We start from the raw sequence: 21,627 nt of genomic DNA on the forward strand, positions 1-21,627 counted from the left end.
TTATTAGAAGTCCCAGTGATTGGAAGCACAGTTGTACCAGATGGGTGCAATGACAGAAATCATCTTGCGTTCTTGCCTTGATGAGGCAATCATTGAGGTACGGATAAATGGTAAAGCCCCGTTTTCTGAGGTTGGCCATAACCACTGCTAACAACTTGAAGAAGTAATAGGAATAAAATCAGATCCTCTGAAACTCTAGGAGAACGGGTTCTATAGTGCCCGGTTGTAGATTATACTACAACAAGAAGTAGATCATCTCACGAGAGGGTTCCTGAAGATGGATGGGGAGGGTGGGTGGGCTGGAAGGATGGACAGGAATGGGATGACATATCCAAAAGAAATTGTCTGTAGCTCCCATTTGTCAGATGTAATGTTGAGCCATTTGTCATAAAATGGTAGAAGACAGTAAGTGAAAGGTTTCCTAATATTTGGGAGCTAGGTAAGATGGTTTTCAGTTTCTTAACAGCCCCTCAAATCTGCTTACTGGACTGAGGTAGGTGGTTGGAAGTTTGGCCTAGCTATGTCGATGCTGCAGTCTACTGTGGCCACATTGTTGGTATGGAGAGTGATCTTGCTTTTGGTAATGATATGTGAGTTGTGGGTATCTTGGCCTCTGGTATGGTTGGTATCTGTATTGCCTGCTCCTTGTTGCCGGTGTCTGAATACCAAGAGAGCATAATGTGGCCTGGGAATCCTTCATGGAATGGAGAACGTCATTGGTTTTCAATTAAAAGAGCTTTTCGTGCTCAAACGGTAGGTCTTCCACAGATGACGATTTTGCGAAGGAAGGTGGAGGAATTGAACCATGAGGCCCATCTCATGACAACTGCTGTGACTGCTGTTCTTGTGGCCATGTCAGCTGTGTCTAGGGCAGCTTGAAGGGTTGTCCTCAATATTGCCTGGCCTTCTGTGATAGTCGCTCTAAACTGTGTCTTGTCTCTGGTATATCATCAATAAACGTGTTAAACATTGCATAATTGTCATATTTACTGAGGAGCGCTGGCCACTCTTATTTGTAATGTGGCTGAGGTTTACACCTTTTGCTGAGTATGTCAAGTCTTCTATTATCCTTGTCAGATGGTGTGGAATGGTTTTGTTGTTGCTTGTTTCTTTGCTGAGCTGCATCAACTACTATGGAGTTTTGTGGTGGATGAGTAAATTAAAAACTCCGATCCCTTTGTCGGGACATAATACTTGTGGTATGCCTTTTACAGATGGGAGGGATTGAGCCAGGGCTTTCACAAAGAATTTTGGCAGGTTCCATTATGGCTGAGTTAATAAGCAAGACAATTTTTGCAGAAGGCATACCCTGCAGGATGTTTGTAAGCTCATGTTTTGTGTCCTGCACTTCCTCCATTGCAATGTTTAGATCAGCTGTGTCTCTCTTAAAAAGTTCATGAAAAGGAGTGAAGTCCTCAGTGGTTACCAAGGGTGGTGGCATAATAGCCTCGCCCATCACAGAGGGTGAGCTTGTGTCCAGCAATGCATCCAGACCCAATTCAGTGGACTGATGTTCGTCGATTTCGTTCCATTCCCTCTTTATTAGATGGGATTGGTATAGGGGAGAAAATGCTTTCATAGTGTGTTTGGTTTATATGGCCTCTTTTTGTGATGTTGAGGCCATGACTCCATTACTGCTATTGTGGTGGATAAAGCATGGGTGGTGGCAGTCCTTTTTTTTTTGGTAAGAAAAAAGGTGCCGGTACTCCGGGGGGGGGGGGGGGGGGGGGGAGGGGGAGGAGGGATTGTTGAACAAAACAAAACAAAACAAAAAGCCATGCCAAAACAGGGGGGAAGAAAGTGGTTGAGAAAAAGAAAAGAGAGGAAAAAAAAAAAGAAGATCCTTGACTTTAGCAAGGCTTTTGATACGCTTTCCCACAATATTCTTGCCAGCAAGTTAAGGGATTGTGGATTGGATAAATGGATGGTAAGATGGATAGAAAGATGGCTAGAAGGCCGGGCCCCGCGGATAGTGATCAATGGCTCGATGTCAGGATGGCGGTCGGTTTCTAGCGGAGTGCCCCAAGGTTCGGTTCTAGGACCGGTTTTGTTCAATATCTTTATTAATGATCTGGATGAGGGGATGGATTTCACCCTCAGCAAGTTTGCGGATGACACTAAGCTGGGGGGAGAGGTAGATACACTTAAGGGCAGAGATAGGGTACAGAATGACTTAGACAAATTGGAGGATTGGGCCACAAGAAATCTGATGAGGTTCAACAAGGACAAGTTTAGAGTCCTGCACTTGGGATGGAAGAATCCCAAGCATAGTTACAAGCTGGGGACCAACCGGTTAAGTAGTAGTTCTGCAGAAAAGGACCTGGGGGTTACAGTGGATGAGAAGCTAGATATGAGTCAACAGTGTGCCCTTGTAGCCAAGAAGGCTAATGGCATATTAGGTTGCATTAAGAGGAGCATTGCCAGCAGATCCAGAGATGTCATCATTCCCCTTTATTCGGCTTTGGTGAGGCCGCATCTGGAGTACTGTGTCCAGTTCTGGGCCCCCCACTACAAAAAGGATGTGGACGCACTGGAGAGGGTCCAGCGGAGGGCAACCAAAATGATTAGGGGGCTGGAGCATATGACTTATGAGGAGAGGCTGAGGGACTTGGGTCTGTTTAGTCTGCAGAAGCGAAGAGTGAGGGGGGATTTGATAGCAGCCTTCAACTTCCTGAAGGAAGGTTCCAAAGAGGACGGAGAGAGGCTGTTCTCAGTAGTGACAGATGGCAGAACAAGGAGCAATGGTCTCAAGTTGTGGTGGGAGAGGTCCAGGTTGGATATTAGGAAAAACTATTTCACTAGGAGGGTGGTGAAGCACTGGAATGGGTTCCCGAGGGAAGTAGTGGAGTCTCCATCCCTAGAGGTGTTTAAGTCTCGGCTTGACAAAGCCCTGGCCGGGTTGATTTAGTTGGAATTGGCCCTGCCTAGAGCAGGGGGCTGGACTTGATGACCTTCTGAGGTCTCTTCCAGTTCTATGATCCTCTAAGAGCCAGGAAGCCCAGCCGCCCCAGGAAAAGGGGTGCTGGTACTCTCGAGGAGAATGCAATTAATTTAAGTCATGCAGGGGAAATAGGTGCTGGTACACCATACGGGGCATACAGCCACAAAAAAAGCACTGGGTGGTGGTATCTATGGGTATAGAGCCCAGGGGGCTATGCCCTTGTTGGCAGGGTCAGCAAAATCAGAATGAAATGCATGTCCCAATGTTTCTCTCATCACTTGATAACACAGTAGGTGATTAAGTATATTTGGATCATGGTGAATATGATGGTTTGTTAGTGCTTAAAAATGGAGAGTGAAAAGTTGAGGAGACCACCAGTTTTCTCTGATGCCAATAGGTAATATAAGGAGTGAAAGAGCAAGGCTAATGATGTTATACGCGGCGCTGGTGCCTGTGGTATTCTAGACGCAGAACACACAGCGTGAGATGTTGCCATGGTCATCAAAGGAAGGGCAGTGCTGATAGGAAACCCTGTCAGCTGTTGCAGTGCCGTGTTAACCACTTTTGGTCCCGTGATCCCAGTGCTGCTCCGCACCATGGTCGGTGCCAAGTTCTGTGAGGCAGGTACTGTATGATCTGTACCCTCTGAACGGGCACCGTGTGAGGCATCTCTGTGGTGAACTTGGAGGTGCCCAGCTTATCACATGTGCTGAGGCATGACTTGCCAGCGTTTGTTGCCTGTCTCTCAGTCAAGGGCCGTTTAGGCGAGTGCAGATCTTGTGGGAGAGAGGTGACCCATTTCTTCAGAGATTTGTTTAGTTTGTCCCCTTTATCATTGGCAATCTGCGGAAAATCTGGATTTGTGGAAGGGTGTTTGCCCTTTTTTATCATTAGCGTTTTTAAACTGAGGTCTCTGTCTCTCTGTGTCCATGCCTTAAGTTTAGTGTGGTGTGGGCAGTACCTATGAACATGGGAGTCCCCAAGACACTTGACACATTGAGCATGGCCATCTGAGGCCAGCATCTGTGCAGCATTTAAACCCCGGTGGGCCCATAGTTTCGGGTGATCTTAAAACAGCGGGAGAACCAACTTGGGGTGAATGGCATTTTTTTTTTTTTTTTTTTAAAAGAACCTGACTAGGGAGAAGAACTTGGAGTTAACTAAGAGGAAGTTACTCACCTTTGTGCAACTGTGGCGTAGCGGAGGTGCTGTCTGATCTGTATCCCGGGGTCCCCCTGGTTGTGATGTGTAATTCCCACTGACTCCCCCACATGTTGTGATGTAGTGTCAGTACCTTGCTGGTTGCTATGCTTGGGCAGTGGGCTGCGGAGGACGTCCTCTGGCGGTTGTCTGTAAGCACGGCCCAGCAATAGGGGCCTCAGGACAGTGGCCAAACTGGTTCTACTGGTTAAGGGAAGAGATGGGACAAAGGAAGTGTGTGCTGGGGGAAGGGGCAGTCTTGGGCTGAAATCATGGAGGAACCGGTCTAAGGAGAGGGCTGGAATCCAGGGGCCTAGGGACTCCATCTCAAGGGGTCTAAGGTATCCTGGCCCAGACTCCTGTAAACACATCACGTCTATGCTGTGCTGTATCCTGGAGAAGCAATAAACCCCCTCAATTCTACCTGCTGGCGGAGTCTGTTCTTGCTGCTATGGGGGTGCAGGATCGGGGAAACCCCGACTGTGCCATCATAGTGGTATCAGAAGTGGGATGCACTACACCTCGTGGATGGAGCTTCCATCAGCAAGTGACAAGATGCAGTAGAAGGAAGGGGCTTAGAGCCAGGCGTGCTGGAGACAGAGCGAAGCGGTTCCTGGGAATCGTGGGGAGCTACAGCACTAGATCGGTGAGTCTACACCATGGGGACTGGAGGGGAGATGGCTTACACCCAACTCCTGTAGGCAGAGCTGGTTGGGGCTGTACAGAGAGAGGGGCCTGCCCATGGGGAAAGCAACCAAGGCCCAGTTGATTGCCCGGCTGGGAGAGAATGACCCATTCAGGGGCCTGGATCCTGTCCCAGCGGGGAGCAGCCAGACACCACCAAGGAGTGTCTCAGGCTCTCAGACCAGACGGAGGACTGGAGCCCACCAGAGAAACGTGGTGCCCACCCAGACAAGCCCTGCCAACCGCAGTTTGTCCAGGGCGGAGACCAGCCCGGTAGCGCTGCGGTGGCTGGAGATCGAGCTGCGGATGAAGGAATTGGAAGTACAGGACCGTAGAGAGCAGCAACAGCATGAGCGGGCCATGGCAGAGAGAAGAAGCTGCGGGGCCCCAGCTGTGGTGAGAGGGGAGGACTCCAGGGGGCCCGGGGCGGCCAGACGCTTGGAGAAGCTCATGTTGGCCCAATGTAAAGATGTGGGGGACATGGACGAGTTCCTCAGCTCCTTTGAGTGGGCCTGTGAACTGCACCAGATTCCTCCAGCTGACTGGCTGCAAGAGCTCACCCCCGTGCTGAATCAGAAAGCTGCAGGGGTGCTCAACCAGCTGGAGGATTTGCATCCAGGTGATTACGAACGGGTCAAAGAGGCCCTGCTGCACAAGTTCGGGCTGACCCCAGAGATGTACAGGAAGAAGCTCCGGGGGATTCAGAAGGAGCCACGGGAGACCTATGTGGATTTGGCCTCCCGCCTGGCGCAATACTGCCGCAAGTGGGTGTTCAGGGTCGGAGCCCAAGCCGCAGAGGATCCACTTAAGCTGATGATCCTGGAGCAGTTCTCTGAAGCATGCACACTTAGCCTGAGGCTCTGGCTCAAGGACCGGAAGCCAGAGAACCCCCAGGACGCTGGGAGGCTGGCAGATGAGTTCACCAACACCCGGTCTGTGTGTGAACAGGAATTGCGGTGAGAGGGGACCGCACAGAGACCAGTTCTTGGCTGAGTAACGGAGAGAGTCACCTACGAGGTGAGCCCAAGAGACAAGGACGAACCATCTGCGCCCCAGAGAACCAGCCAGGTCCCGGGCAGAGCCGGCCCAAAAGGGCCCGCAGGACCTAACTTGCCATCTCTGTGGGCCACAAGAGGGCTCAGTGCACCAGGCACCAGGACAGGTCCCAGGACCTGGGACTTTTCAGGGTTAACTGGCTGGGGCTGGAGGAAGGGCAGGCTGTCCCAGAGGCAGGGGCTGGCAGGCAAACCTCAATTCAGAGAGGGGGAAAGGATGCTCAGTGCACCTCCCCTGGGAGATCTGACCCTCTGGAGGAGGATTTCTCTGTGTACCAGGTGGGGGCAGGGCGGTCCCTGCGGAGCGAGTGCCTCGTGCCCCTGGAGGAGGATGGCAGGAGGGTGACAGGTTTCTGGGACACTGGGGCGGAGGTGACGCTGGCCCAGACTGAGGTAGTGGCCCCAGACTGTATGGTGCCCAACACTCAGCTGACCCTGAGGGGCATAGATTGGACCCCGTTTAAGGTGCCCACACCTGGGTGCATTGGAAATGGAGGGCCAAGTAAGGCCCCAAGGAAGTGGAGGTGCACCGGCACTTGCCCACGGAGCTGCTGATGGGGGGTGACCTAGAGGAGTGGCCAGACAGACCCCATAGAGCCCTGGTCACCACCCGTAGCCAGAGCCAGTGAGACGCTGGTGACCCTGACCCAGGGGAGGGCTCCCTGCAGAGGGCTCAGGATCTCATCCCAGTCCTGATCCCTGCCCCAGCTGCTGAATTCCAGGTGGAGGTGCAGGCAGACTCCTCCTGGCAGAGGCTGAGGGACCAGGCTGGCCTCGGCACAGCTCAGCCCCTGGGGAGAGGTGACCAGGAGAGATTCCTGTGGGAGTGGGGATTCCTGTACCGGGAATGGCTTCCCTCAGGGAAGGTGAGGGCATAGGGCAGGGGTTCCCAAACTTTTTGACCCGGGGACCAGTAAATCCATTCATGAGCTTTCGGAGGACAGGTAACATTCATTTGCATATCTGCATATTCAATAAGCAAATGATGAATATTCAAATAAGTTGTTTCTGGTCCTCCCAAAGCCCCCAGTGCCAGAGTTGTCAAAGCTTTTGATACAGTCACCCACAATATTCTTGACAGCAAGTTAAGGGAATATGGATTGGATAAATGGACTGTAAGATGGATAGAAAGCTGGCTAGAACAGGGTTTCCCAAACTTTTTACTTTAGTTGGACCCCGGTTTTTTTCAGTACTGTCTTTTGCAGCCCAAAAATATAAACGCATATAAAAAAAAGAATGAAAAATGAATACATTTTCAGTGTTTCACCCGGCTGCATCCTCCACCCAGCCTGGCCCAGGGCTTGGGGGACCCGGTGCCACATGAGCACTTCAGGAGGTGGAGCAGATTGGGAGTAGGGTATCTGGCTAAGAGGGAGGGTGCAAGGAAGGGTAGGGTTGCCAGGTGTCCGGTTTTGTACTGGTTATTCCGGTATTTGAAGGTTGTGTCTGGGAAAGAAATTATCAGACATATAAAATGCCTGGTATTTTCTAATTAGGTACGTTTTATTATACTTAGGTGTATTAGTCCTTAGTTGCCTCGCTGGTAGATGTGCTCACGCTGTCTGAGTATGTCTGCCTGCCAGTACCAGGCCGCGGCCCATAGTTGGGGAAATGCTGGCATAGGGGGTCCAGCAGCAGCTGGTAGTCCCCCAAAAGTATCACTGCAGGCTTCTGTATCTGGCCCACAATGTCCCATTCGCGGGCCACTGGGGTATCTGGCGCACCCAGCTGAGGCTGCTCCAACACTTCTACTGGCTGGGGATATTTGCCCATCCTGCGATTCCTGGGGAAGGCCCAAGATGGGCGGAAAGCTGCTTGGAGGCCCCTACCCCATATAGAGGAATGGTTCCGGAAGACAGAATTAGAGATAGTGGGGCCTGTCAGCCAGGTGACCCAAATGGGGAACAAATACATCCTGGTAGCTGTGGATAGAGCTACCAACTGCCCTAAGACCATGTCCGATCTGCAGCACCGGGACAACCAGACACAAACAATGAAGCACCCATGGGGACATCACTTGAAGAATCTAGCTATCTACGAAGAACTAATGAGGAATGAAGAGCACTGCGGAGGTCCATCTTGAGCCGGGGACAGTATGAAGGAAATGAAGGGAGGATGGCTGCACATGTGCGGTAGTGCTGGATAGAGCCAGGCACCTCACTTGCCGCACAAGCACGGCCCTAATGCAATGCTAGGAAGAATCCATTCTGCAGCGCTGGGACACACCAACACCCGGAACACCCACAAGGACATCTCTCAAAGAACTTAGGCCTTGTCTACACTGGCATGTTTTGTCACCAAAACCTTTCTTTTGGTGACAAAAACAGTGCAAGTGTTTACTCTACAATGTGACATTTGTTGGGAAAAACAACTAGTTTTGGCAACAAAAAACTTCCACACCTGTAAGAGACTTTTGTCTTTTCCACTCCCTTTAATATTGGCAAAGAGCCAGAGTGGACTCTGCAGTTTGTTTTGTAGAGAGAACTGACTTCTGCCAGTATTCTACGATGCCTGCCTCAATGACTGTGCTCAGTGTTTTGTGATCTCTGATGCCCTACAGGCATGTACCCCTCCCCTTTCACAGCTCTGGGAAGTATTTGACAGCTGGAGTGAGATGCTCCCTTTGGGTAACAAACGAAAACCAAATAATTGGAATGCTTCTGTTCTGCTGCTACTGTACGGGGATGTGGGTGGAGAGACTGCTGTGCTGTTTTGACATTCCTTAGCACGGAGAGCTCACAGAGCTATAAGGGAATCCCAAGAAGTGCAGGTATCAGCTCTGCCTTCCCTCAACCCTGCACTGTGTTGCTTTTCTCCGTCGAAAGGCAAGCTAGCAATGTGGCCATGAAATGTCGACAATGAGATGCAGAAAAACTGGTTTGATTGGTTTTCAATTTCAGTGACGTTTGTGTGTCAACAGCACTGTTGTCCCATCACTCCCAGTGTAGACATAGCCTTACTGATAATCTATGAAAGAAGAACTTTCTACCATTTATTCAGAGTTCTTATAAGGTAGCTTCATTGCCACTGTGCACCTGAGAGTGTAGATGCAATGAGACTGAGGAATCAAAAGAGGCCTCAAAAATCAGGCAATGATGAGTTCATATTCTTGCTCTCCACTGATTTGCTATGTGGCTTTGGCCAAGTTTCTAACTGTTCTGTGCCTTTTTTCTCCATCTACAAAACAGAGGTGATAGTACTTCACAGAGTTGTTTTGAACAGTTAGCATAGTAACGCCTGCATAGTACTTTGAAACTAAGTGTTATGATAAAAAAGCCATTATAAAGGTGCCTTTCCCCTAAATCCTTACTGATGTGAGAAGTGCTACTGAATGTAGTCAAATATATGCAACTCATAGGGGGTTAAGAGTTTGCATCCAGCTATAGAAATTAGAGATGTTAAAATGTAATTATGTAATCGTGTAATTGCTGAAAAATTCAACCCCGTGTGCACTGGCTCTCATCTTCCTCCTTGCCCACCCTCATGCTACTGCCTCTGATAGAGAGGCAGCGGGAATGGAAGGAGAGTTGTTGGTATTACCATGTAAACAGTTATACTTTTACATCTCTAACAGAAATTGGGACACAAAATGAATTATACATAGTCTTTTGTTTCCATTCATTTCACGATATTGCCTGCCACATTTTTGGGGAACAGATGAATTACCAAAAACCTAGATGAATCTCCAGTTAACAGACATTCTATATAACACAAGAAAGAGGACTATTTTGGTGTATACAGACATGCACACAAATATGCAGGAAAGGAATCTCACTAAAACTTTTCTATGCTCAAACTCTGCAGATCCTCCCAACATACTGTCTTGAGCTATACAGAGAGGTGTCTGTCAAGAGCCATTTCCAGAATGCCAAAGGTTAGCAGTGCATCAAAAACATCACTGCTGCTCCTTTCAACTTATGCAGTGTTCAGACAAGTTCTCAGTAACTCAAAATAAAGCTTTATAAAACTATAAATGGCTACAGGGAAATTTTCTTTCAGTGTCCCTTGGACTTGCCCTTTTTAAGGAATGAGTTCCCGTGTCCACCTTGGAAAACTCTAAAAGCTGCTTCAACTTCAACAGCAAAACTTTCCATGAATGATTATATACAATATTTTCTCCTTACCCCCATGCAATTTGTGTGTATCTGAATTGTTAAGGAAACATGCCATTGATTCTAGGAGAAAGGTTTACCTTTCTTGGTGCAATTGGCTCCATCTGGATCTTTGACATAACCTTCCTGACACTCCTCACAGTGGAACCCAGCTGTGTTGTGGAGGCAGCCAATGCATTCTCCTGTGTCTGGATTGCACATCTTGGGTGACTGGTCTGGGTCTACATTCCCATTACATTTACATCTAATGCAGATGCTGTCAGAATTGTAATAGCCATTGTCACACTGATTGCAGTCTGGGCCAGTGTATCCAGCTCGGCATCTGTCACAGGTTGGGGTGTGTTGACCAGGTTCTGAAGAAAAAGAGACCATATAAATATAACTGAATGAGTCCTATGGAAGAATGCTCCTTGTGCCACTTGCATGTTTGCTCTGCATCATGCTGATTTACAATCAGATTTTAATATCAATAGGAGATTGCCCATGGAAAAGCTGAACAATCAAGCCTTTAAAAAGCAAGCTCCTTGCTGCAGACTTCTCTCTGTTCAGTCCTTTGTATCTATGCTACCCCATAACCTCCCCACTGCCCACATGCTTAGGTTTCTAAACTTAGGTGCGAAGTCACAGAGCATAGTTAGAATATTTCCAGTCAGCCTCCAATTACTACTACTTCAGGACACCTCTGTCTTGACTGATGGATTGAAGGGAGTATTTGACCCATGCCAGTGAAGTTACGAATGGACAAGAACTTTTCAGATCATTTCAACCCAGGGGACCAGAGGGGAAAACAATCACCAGGTGCTGAAATTTTTATTACAACCTCAAGCTAAGGGAATATCTCCGCACCAGAGACTGACCTAGTGTTCAATTTAGAGGGTCTAGGTAAGACCCATAAATTGAATGAACAGGGCAGCTCCAGCTGGCACCTGTACTCCTTGTAGTTGTGAGGAGTAAGGAAAGCCAATGGGAATGTTTGCTCCTATTTCCCTCATGCTGTGGGGACATCACCAAGCTCAGCATATTTTATGTAGCTGGAGTTGTGTACCTTAAACCAACCTTCCAGGTTTTGTATAGTCCTGGCCTAAGTTTACTCCCCCTCATACCATTTGCCTTAAAACTCAAGTACTCTCAACCAGCTTCATGAAAGCTCACACAAGACCTAGACTTGTTAACATTTATTCTTGCTTTGATAGTAACACAAAGGTATCACACAAATTCTGCCTTCAAATAAGAGTCATCCACCTACAAAATGTTGGATAAAACTACTCTAGTCCATCTCCCAATTAGTGCAAGATTGATCCCAACAGTATGTTTTCTAGCATTTTGTCCAAACTCAAGCAATAGGGCTTCCATCTCTCTTATGTCGGAAGTCTCTTACACTGCCAGAGCATCTTAAGCTCCCCCCTGATTAATTTTCATTCCATCATTCTGTTCCTGCAGAAATAATAAGGCACAGAATTTCATAAGTCTTGCACCCAAGCAAAGAGCATAGAATGTGTGTGGCAGGTCTATTTTCTGTGAGCACTTGACATTTATCCCTGTACAAAGGGTCAGCATATTGCCTGTGCACTCTTTCAGTTCCACGTAACTAGGAATGAAATGTAGGCCTGTTGCTAACTGTAGGAGAAAGAGCCTGAGCATGAGCCTGGTGCTTGAACCAAAGTAAGCAAGAGTTATAGTATGAAAAATAGACAAGCCGTGCCAAAAGTAGATGTTTGCCTGCAAGTCAGTGTCTTTCAGCATTAGACTAGCTAGCACTAATAAAAGCATATAAAATATGCAAATACATTCCACCAAAACAGTACAAGGACATCCAGCTAAATACATTATAAAATAGTTTGAAACAACAAGAGTGAAAGTAGAACAACAGGTAGTAAATGATTTGGAGGAAAGTACAAGGGGAGGTACCAAATGTGTCATTAATGCACAAGATGATATGTAAGGCGTGCATCATAAATTATTTAACTCCGTCTATAAATATTGGGGTACCTCGACTTAACTCTTTGGCCGGCCTGAAGGCAATAGTGAAATCCATACTATTAACTGAGCCAAAATCCATTGTCATGGGTACAAACACATAGGAGCTCGGAGGCCATCTGGCTACCGACAACTATTAATGTACTTCATTTGACAATAAACCTGACTCGGGTGCCTTCTCATCTTATCTGACTCTGTGGTCTTTGGGGGCTCTCGTGAAGTCTGTCACACTAGCTACCTGTCCAGAGCTGGCATAATATACTGAAGGAGCATACAAAAATCGCACATAGCTGAACGTTTATCATCACTAACAGAGCAGAAGACTTGTCAGGACACCACACCAGTAAATCCTGAATTTACTATATTGCTGTCCTGAACTACTACACTAACTTAATGCAGAAGAATGAATTTCATCCACTGCTGATAATGAAGACTAGCTCCATTGTATCTATTTCTTTTTGTCTGCAAAACAATAAACAACACGTAAGCAGGCAGCGAAAACCACTATGAAAACCACAGTAACATGTAACAATTATTGCCTACAGCAAGAGAGATATTCCAGTAGTTTCTATTGCTCTCATAGCCCTGGTCCAACTAGGGAGTTATTTCAAAATAACAAGTAGAGCATCCACACTACCAAGCCCATTATTTCAAAATAACTAGCCCGTTATTTTGAAATAAACATTATTCCTCATGACAAGCAGTTATTTCAAAATAGTTATTTTGAAATAGCAGCGGTATGGCTGCTATTTCAAAATAACTACTCTTCAGAGTCATTATTCCCCAGTGCTTCCTGGTGCTCTAAGTCGAGGTAGAGCATCCACATTAAGGGAGGATGCTTCGGACTAATTTCAAGGTTTCACTGTACTGTGGGCACGCTATTTTGAAATAATGATTTTGAGAGTTATTATTTCAAAATACATTATTTCAAAATAATTTCCTAGCACAGAGATGCCTATAAGAAGTATCATAAATGCTCTAAGAATACTGTTAATAAATACTGCACTCCTAAATAGCATGTGTCACTTCAAAAAAAAAAACACACTAGTTCCCATGAAAGAGGGGATTCAAAGGAAAAGCATGAATTGGAACACTAGAATTATCAGCCCTGAGTACAAATTAGCTGTGAAATATATTGAAACAAGTTGCTTTCACTAGCATAAAAAAAGAGCCTTACTTATTTGGCAGCTTCCAGTAGATGCCACTGTTGAACATGGGCAGAGGTGACATTCGAGGCCTGGAAGGATGCTTCTAAAGAAGCCCACCTTACATTTTTCACAGTGGCTTCCTTCTGTATTTCCTTGACAGTTCAAACAGGTGCCTAAAGAGAGAGAGGGGAAAAAAAGCATAAGCAACATACAATTCATTTAGCAACAGCAGCAGCAGAATACACACACACGTTGTACAGCTTAAATGTTCATGACTAAATACTGATTTTTGTGATGCCTCTTTTTTGGGCAATAAACCTAAGACACATTCAAAAGATATGATTCGTGGCACCACCATATATTTTCTGACCACTACCTCCTTGTGTCTGGAGCAGATGGCTCCAGCCAAATGCATCGACAAAAATAGCTGAGCCAGGACCATGAGGGAGGATTTGCTGCTTGTTTAGGCCAGCAACAAATTATTAATCTGTAAAAAGACTGAGTGAGCAGAGGAGGATTTGGGGGTTCCTGAGCCAAAGTCCCTTCTCTGGGATACTCCTAAAAAGCAAAACAGTAAAGCAAACTGTTGCTTCTTACTAGGGGCTGTACCCTTGTGGCACGATCTAGCCCTCTGTCAACTTTAATTTGATGTTTTACAACTATAGGGAGGAAATGCTGCTAGATATACAAATGCAGCCCCTTTTGAAAGCTCATCCATCAATATAGTACATAAACAATGTAGGATCATCTGCTTCAACGAGCATCTTACTAAGGAGTGAGGTGATGTGGGGAGCTTATTTGTTTAAATTCCAAGTCCAAAACTCTGAAAGGTAAAAGCAGCCCCACAATAAACCAGGGTGCTGCAGAGCAGCATAGTAACAGTATAAGCACAGCACAGGTACTTGCTGAGTTAAACTGTCAGTGTTTTAGACGGGACAAAATATTAGTATCAAATATCAATAGCAACATTACTCTTAGTCTTTCTTTGCTGGTGCAGCAATGACTCTGAAGTCTCCATCTAAATATAATCTGTCCTTGTATTTGATCCTCCACTTAATGGGAGAATGCATAACTGGCTGGATATATTGCTTTTTGGAACCAGCTGATTCACACATATGGCAGAGACTAGCCTTGCCTCTTGTGACTAAAGATGCTTGCAGTGTTCCATAAATCAATCTTGCAGTTGATATTTGATCCTTATTCAGTGGTATGTATGACAAGAGCTGGTGGCTTCTGTGGGATACATGTCCACATGATGAAACCCCCAATCCCAACTGTAATTTCTATTGGCAACCTCACCATGGAGACCAAGGGTTGAATGAATCAAGGAGAAAGTCAGCTATTAGAAATGGTCTCGCATGGTCAGCTTTATGGCACTGGAGCTGGACTTGGCTCTCAGTTTTCCTGCAGTAAATCTGGAATAACTTCACACATTTTATGTGCAGACCTGTCCATTTCAAGACCACGTCCTTTTCCATCAGCAGGATTTGCAAGCATCTACCTCTGTAATAATGCAACTGGCTGGGTTGCCAATGGACCAATTGGTAAACAAACCATGCTAAATATTTCGGAGTGGGGATCACTTCACAACGAAAACCATTAATATTTCAGAACACTTCCATTCTGATTGCACCTTGCAAACATTAACTAAGCCTTGTGACTCCTCAGGTAGATAGGTGTTGTCACACTTACTTTAAAAGATGAATACAGAGAGGTCAAGTGACTTATACAAGGCAATATGTGCAAAAATAAAAACCCAGGATTCTTAACTTCCAGTTCGCTTGCTTAACTACTTTCTCTTTAACACACTAAACCTAATGAACCTGTATCCATACTGTGAGAAAATATCTTTTATATGAAGTTCTGCCACATTACCAACTGGGGTTTCTCAAAACAATGTAGGTCTTCAGTTAGCCATGAGATGGAGCCCACAACTCAGTACTAATGCAACAGAAACATTGACAAGTAATACACGATTTTATATAAACCTGCAGAGGTCAAACAAAGTACACTCTCTAGTTCATATCAAGAACTATGTACATACACTGTGGCTGTGTCTACACTGGGCCACTTATTCCAGAAAATCAGCCGCTTTTCCGGAATAAGCTGCAAGCTGTCTACACTGGCCCTTGAATTTCCGGAAAAGCAACGATGCTCTACTGTACAAAATCAGCCGCTATTCCGGAAAAACTATTCTGCTCCCGCTCGGGCATAAGTCCTTATTCCGGAAAGCCCAATAGTCTTTTCCGGAAAAAAGCCCTGATTGCAAAAATGGTGATCGGGGCTCTTTTCCGGAAAAGCGCGTCTACATTGGCCACAGACGCTTTTCTGGAAAAAGGGCTTTTCTGGAAAAGCAGCCTGCCAACGTAGACGTTCCTTTTCCGGAAAAACTGAAAACGGAATAGTATTCCGTTTTAAGCATTTCCGGAAATTCATGCCAGTGTAGACACAGCCAGAGTGTTAGAAATCAGATCTAATTTACTATCTGCTTTTCAGCTTCAACAACAACAAAAGCAAAGGCAAGAGAAGAAAGAATAAGAATTTTCTACCATTCCATGATAGATCAAACTAACACCACCATGGTCAGACTTTGATTCTGCAAACTATAAAGATGGATTTTTGGCACTCATGGCAAAGAGTTCTGCCTTCGTAGACTGACTGCAGAATCAAGGGCAGAAACTGGCATGTAATTTCATATCAAAATAACTAAAACACACACATTAAGACACTGACTCAGCAAAGCACTTAAGCGCACCTTAACTTTAAAACATGTTCTTATGTCTCAAATTAAGTGGGATATAATCACATATTTAAAGCTAAGAATATGAGAAAGTGCCTTGCCGAATTAGGGCCACACAGGACAAAGTTTGAATATCTGCTAGATATCCCATTATATTTGTTCTTTAGACAGAAGTGGTGGTGTTACTGGCTTACAGTTAATTCTGTGATTCAATACTGACTGTGTCTTTGTTAGAAATGCACAGACAATATAGTACATAAACAATGTAGTAAATAAAGAGAAAATAATTACAAAATATAATTAATTTGATTAACTGTTTCTTTCTGTTGACAAGCCATTTGCAAACAGGTTGCAAACTTTTTGAATTCACTGACTTTCTAACTCACTAGAAAAAATGTTGGTGAGTTTTATTTTACTCTGTAGCTCCTCACTGTAAATTTAAATTTCAAAATTGAAGCTCTGTTGCTGAGCTGCAACTGGTTGTGTAAGTCACATGATATTGACTTTGTTTCAGTTTTTGGTGTGTGCAGGTAGTCAGGAAGGGTCAGGATTTACTGCTAAGGAGTCCTTATCTGTTGATGATGATAACCAGAAGGCTGCTTGAATGCATGCTCAATGATGTATATTGTGCCAACTTGTGCACTCAGGGTATATCTACACAGTAAAGTTATTTCGAAATAACTTTACCAGCATCTACACAGCCAAACCGCTATTTTGAAATTAATTCGAAATAGCCGAGGGCTTATTTCGAAATTGGTAAACCTCATTCCACGAGGAATAGCGCCAATTTCAAAATTGCTATTTCGAAATACAGCCTGTCTCTGACTTACGAACCGGTTACGGACCAAGCAATTGGTTGTAATTTGGTTTGTTTTTAAGTCGGTCCCCATTGAGTTACATGCGACCGCGCTGTTCGTAAGCGCGGATCGTGTTTGTAACTCAGGGTCCGCCATTTACAACACTTTTGGTCGTAACTGTGAACGGTCATAAGTCGACCGTTTGCAACTTGGGCACCGGCTGTAAGTGCTGTGTAGATGCTTATTTCAAAATAGGGGGCCCCCAGCCCTTCCCAGGGTGCCCTGGTGGCAACTCTGGGCACAACCAAGAAAACTCCTCTCCCTCCCTCCCCAGTGCCCTTAAAGAGGTAGACTCTGGCCACAGTGCCTGTACCAGCTCCAAGCCTGCCAGCTCAGAGCCAGCAGTCACTGCACCTGCATGAGCCAGGCAGCCAGTGCCAGCCAGCCCTCCACCACTCCCCAGGACCAGTCTGCCAGCTCCCAGGAGCCTGCAAGGGGCTGGACAAGGCGGGTGCCTGCCTGGTCCAGTGTGGAGATCAGGGACCAAATTCAGGTTTGGGGGGATGCCTCCAACGTCCATGATCTCTGCACTAAATGGAGGAACGCAACCGTCTACAGGCGGATAGCTGCCAGCCTGGCCACCAAAGGCCACATGAGAAGTCAGGAACAGGTTCATATGAAAATAAAGGAGCTGCGGCAAGCGTATGCCAGGGCCACAGGAGGCAGCTCCCAACCAGGGGCATACCCACACCCCTCCCACTATTTTGATACCATGGACCGCATCCTGGGGTCTATTTAGTCTGTAGGACGGTCTGTGCCCTTCAAGTGGTCATCGACCCTGGGGCAGAGCTTGCTGCCTCCTGCTGCTCCAGCCCCTGTTGCCTCCCCAGCTACAGCTCTTTCTTCCTCCCCACACTCCCAGGGATGCCGAGGTCCCCGCACCCACAGTGCTGGGAGACAGTTGGACCAGTGAGACCCCCAACCCTGAGCTTTTCCTTCCACTTCCTCCCCTTGTCTCCCACTGCCAGCTCCCTCCTCCCGCTGCCAGCTCCCTCCTCCCAGGTTTCCCCCTCTCCTCTCCCACCATCCCTCCTCCTTGCCCCAGTCTTACCTCAGTTTCATTCCCCCACCCCAGTTTTGTTCAATAAAGAGGCTTTGTTGTAATGAACACACGTGTCTTTTATCGTACAGCAGGAAGGGAGGTTAGGGAGGGGTAAGTGGAAGGACGTGAGGAAGGAATGAGGCACAAACCCCCAGTGAGGCACACCAGGGAGGCTGCTACTGCCTGCAGAATGTGCTGCCAGGCTCGCAGGAACACGTCCAGGAGAAGCACCAGAGTGCCTAGGGGCAGCTCCGGCTCCATGCTGCAGAGTGCTGTGGTGTCCTAAGTGAGGGCAACCAGAGCACACAGAGAAAAAAATGCTTTGCTGTCCCTTAGCGAGGAAGGCAAGAAAGCAGGGAAACCTTAGAACCAGCTGTCCGGGGGGGGGGGGGGGGGGGGAGGGGTCCCTTTAAGCACAGGTTTCAGATAGCCTCAGGCAGCAGCCACACAAGGTAACTCCCAACCTGATGCCCTGACAGAACCGGTTCCAGCCAGCCTTAAATGCAATTCAGCATCCTATCAGTGTGGACGCGCTAATAGCAAAACACTATTTCAAAATGCATTTTGTGTCTAGACACGTTACCTCGAAATACGATATTTCGAAATAATTATTTCAAAATAAGATATTTCGAAATAACGCTGTAGTGTAGACATACCCTCAGTCTCCACAGCAGACCCTGAGAGGAGCCCCCAAAGACCACAAATCAGATAAGGATTGAAGGTGCCCAGCTAGGTTTATTGTTAAGCGAAGTACAGTAATAGTTGTCAGTGGACTCTACTGAACCACTATGCATATGCAATTCATAACAATGGAATGACTCAATCAATGGAAAATTTCCATTGCTCCGTAGGTCATCCAAAACCGTCCCCCCAAGATACCACTTTGTATACAGGTACTAACAAATTACACATCATTGTTGACGTGTCAGGTTGCCACCTTCGGACGTCAGGCTAACACTTCTTAAATACCACCCATCACCTGGTACCCTGTCGTTTGATTAGACAGCATGATTGATAGAGATGATCATTTTAGACCCTTTCTCGCACCTGGGTCTGTAGCTGTGCAGAGTGTGTACCAAGGTCTTTTTTAATGAGCTGGTGATACCATGTGCTTTCAACTTATGACCAGTACCCATTACTGGGCTCATTGCCAATTAGTGTTTTGCTTTCTGTTCGTGCCTGTTCTGTGAGCAGGGGCCTGTCTCTTGCTCACAGCTTAGCTTTGCTTTACATTAGCCATGTTTTGTCTGTTAGCTAAGCCTCAGACCAGGCCTGTGCTACATGGGCTTATGTTTTAGACCTTCATATTATTACAGTGTGAAGGGACACAAAGACAATTTACTTTTTTTGGCACAGAAAACATATGTAAATTAGGGATGTTAAATTGCATTTAATCAGCTAATCGAGTAGTCTATGAAATTTCCATTGACTATTCAATTAGTTGGTAATGCAGGGAAACTGCAGAGCTGCAGCAGGGTTAGGATCTGGCCCTGCAGTGGCTCTGCCTTTTAAATGTATTAAGAGCATCTTTTAAACCAGCTCCCCGCCAGCACCAGCTCCTGACAGAGGCAGCGGGGGGGGGAGGGGGGGGGAGTGGGAAAGTGACTAGTCAAGTGACTACTCGACTACCCAATGAGCATGTGCTCATTGAGTAATCAATTAGCTGCTTCCATCCCTAGTGTAAATCGATCACAACGTTTAAGAAAAGCCGACACATCATGGATGTAAGGCAAATTCATTACAAAACAAACAAGCAAATATGAATAACCTGTTTCTATAGAGCTCAGAATATTATTGGTGACAATACCAGTTGCATTCAGCCAACACCTGAACAATACATGCTTGTGGTAAATAAAAGAAAGAACAAAAAGTAAGCTCTTAAGGTTAAGCATCATCTTTTGGTTATGCTTTGTACAGGGAGCCCCTAGGGTTCCAACTAAGAATCTAGACGTCATAATAAAGGCTCAGTGTTGCTGTCAAAGTGAATGTCAAAGCCCTCACCAAATTCCATGGGAAGCAGATCAGATCCAAAACAACAAGAATTTGTCATGCAAGTAGATGATTTGACGCCCTATGAACAAATACAATTAAATGAAAAATACAAAGGGGTGAGATTGAAGAGATTAGTCTTTTGAGGGCTGTAATACTTTCATCTGATTCTAGTTGTGGGCTTGGTGCATAGATGGCTAGGGGTGGTATTTAGTGGCCTGTGATACATAGGTCAGATTAGATGGTATGGTGGTCATTTCTGTCTTTCAACTCTGTGAAACTAAATATAGCAGAAATCAGGAAACAGTTGACTACATCTACACAGGAAGCAGAAACTCACAGCAGCAAATTTCACAACCCAAGTGTTATGGCTCAATTCCCCAACCTGGCACTTCGAGTGTAGATATGGAGGCTGGCTAGCAGAATAAACTCTGTAAGAACCGGGATCTGTAATTCCCAGAGAAAAACCTCCCCGAGACCCAAAAAAAAGAGAGGATTGGTCATTGCCACCACCAAGTGTAAATAAAAATATAAAATAAACCCTTTTCCAGGGAAGAGATCACTTGGAATCCCCTTGCTGAGGCAAAGCTCTCCCCGCTGCCCCAACTTCCATTTTGCTTGGAGTTGAGAAAACAAACAGAAATAACCCGCAGACAACAATGGAGCTCTGCTCCTCCTGAGTAATTTAGGCACATAGGTTTAAGGACACAAAAGTCAGCCAATACCAGTTAACCAAAACAAAAAGAAAAAACCTTTATTATTAGAACAAGACTACTGTTGCATACAGAGTAAATGACTGGGTGTTAAAAGCCATGAAGTGAAAGAAACTCAGAGAGACTCCTTGGCCTGTAATTCTCAGTTACAAAATAACCAGCTCAGACATGATTTCCAAACCCACAAACAAGGAAAACAAGACAACCTGATAGACTACCTAAACTTTTCCCTACTTATACATTTCAATGAATTCAAGGAGTCTGTTCCTGGGAGACTCCATCTGTCCTGCTACCTAAGGAAAAAAATGCTCTCCCCAAAACAAAGGAAGAGAAAAAAAACTCTCTAGATTTGAAATTCTTTATCTCCATTTCATTGGCTGAATGCCCAAAGCCCCCTCCCTCAGGTACATCTCCAGAGTTGCTTAACCCTTTCCCTCACTCTCCAGGTAAGTTAGACTCTCCTTTGCAGCTCCTATTCATGACACCAAGTCTATAAATTCAGGCCAGAGAGCTAAAAATAGCCATATAGACATTCCCGCTTAGGCTGAAGCCTGAGCTCTGAAACTTAGGCAGGAACCCAAATGTCTACATAGCTATTTTAGCTCCATGGAATCAAGCCATACAAGCCTGACTCTGTAGACTCAGTGCTGTAGATTTCTGCTTACTGTGTAGATGTATTCTAGATGGTAAGGTCCCAAACCACTACTCACTCACCATTGCAACCTTGCTGATGTCAATAGAGCCCCATCAAGGTTACAGAACTTGGCTCTAAGCAATCAGAAATATTATACCTGTTAAGATATCACAGCTGTTGGAATAGTTATTGCACTGACATGGTTCACAGCTGGTTTGGTTGACCCAGTAGTATCCATCACGGCATTGGTCACACTTGAAGCCAGTTATCCCAACTTTACACTGGCATTTTCCGAAGCTGCAAAGGAAAAAAAAAAAAGACATTTGAATTTGCTGCTTGATGACTTGGTAACTTCCGTTCTCAGTCTCATAGGTGCAATGTTCTCCTTCCCCAAGGGGGGGATCTGTTCCTCCTAATATCACACACACACACAGCAGCAAATGTTTACCAGAAAGTTAATTGCTGCAATATAAAACACAAAAAAGAGTACTACTGGAGTATAAAGCACCTGTGCAACCTCACTGAGTTCATTAGA

The 21,627-nt window shown here is 45.9% G+C and overlaps 1 protein-coding gene across 1 annotated transcript in view; it reads right to left on the bottom strand.

Moving 5' to 3' along the window:
* Positions 1 to 21,627, bottom strand: part of MEGF9 (multiple EGF like domains 9) — a 120,088-nt gene that overhangs the window by 10,554 nt on the left and 87,907 nt on the right. The window contains exons 3-5 of the mRNA XM_075905148.1: positions 21,250 to 21,389; positions 13,147 to 13,290; positions 10,073 to 10,345 (exon numbers count right to left, since the gene is read on the bottom strand). Coding sequence (XP_075761263.1) covers positions 10,073 to 10,345; positions 13,147 to 13,290; positions 21,250 to 21,389 — 557 coding nt within the window. The remainder of the gene's footprint in view (positions 1 to 10,072; positions 10,346 to 13,146; positions 13,291 to 21,249; positions 21,390 to 21,627) is intronic.

This window comes from Pelodiscus sinensis, chromosome 22 (assembly GCF_049634645.1).
Source record: "Pelodiscus sinensis isolate JC-2024 chromosome 22, ASM4963464v1, whole genome shotgun sequence".
Taxonomy (NCBI): Eukaryota; Metazoa; Chordata; order Testudines; family Trionychidae; genus Pelodiscus; species Pelodiscus sinensis.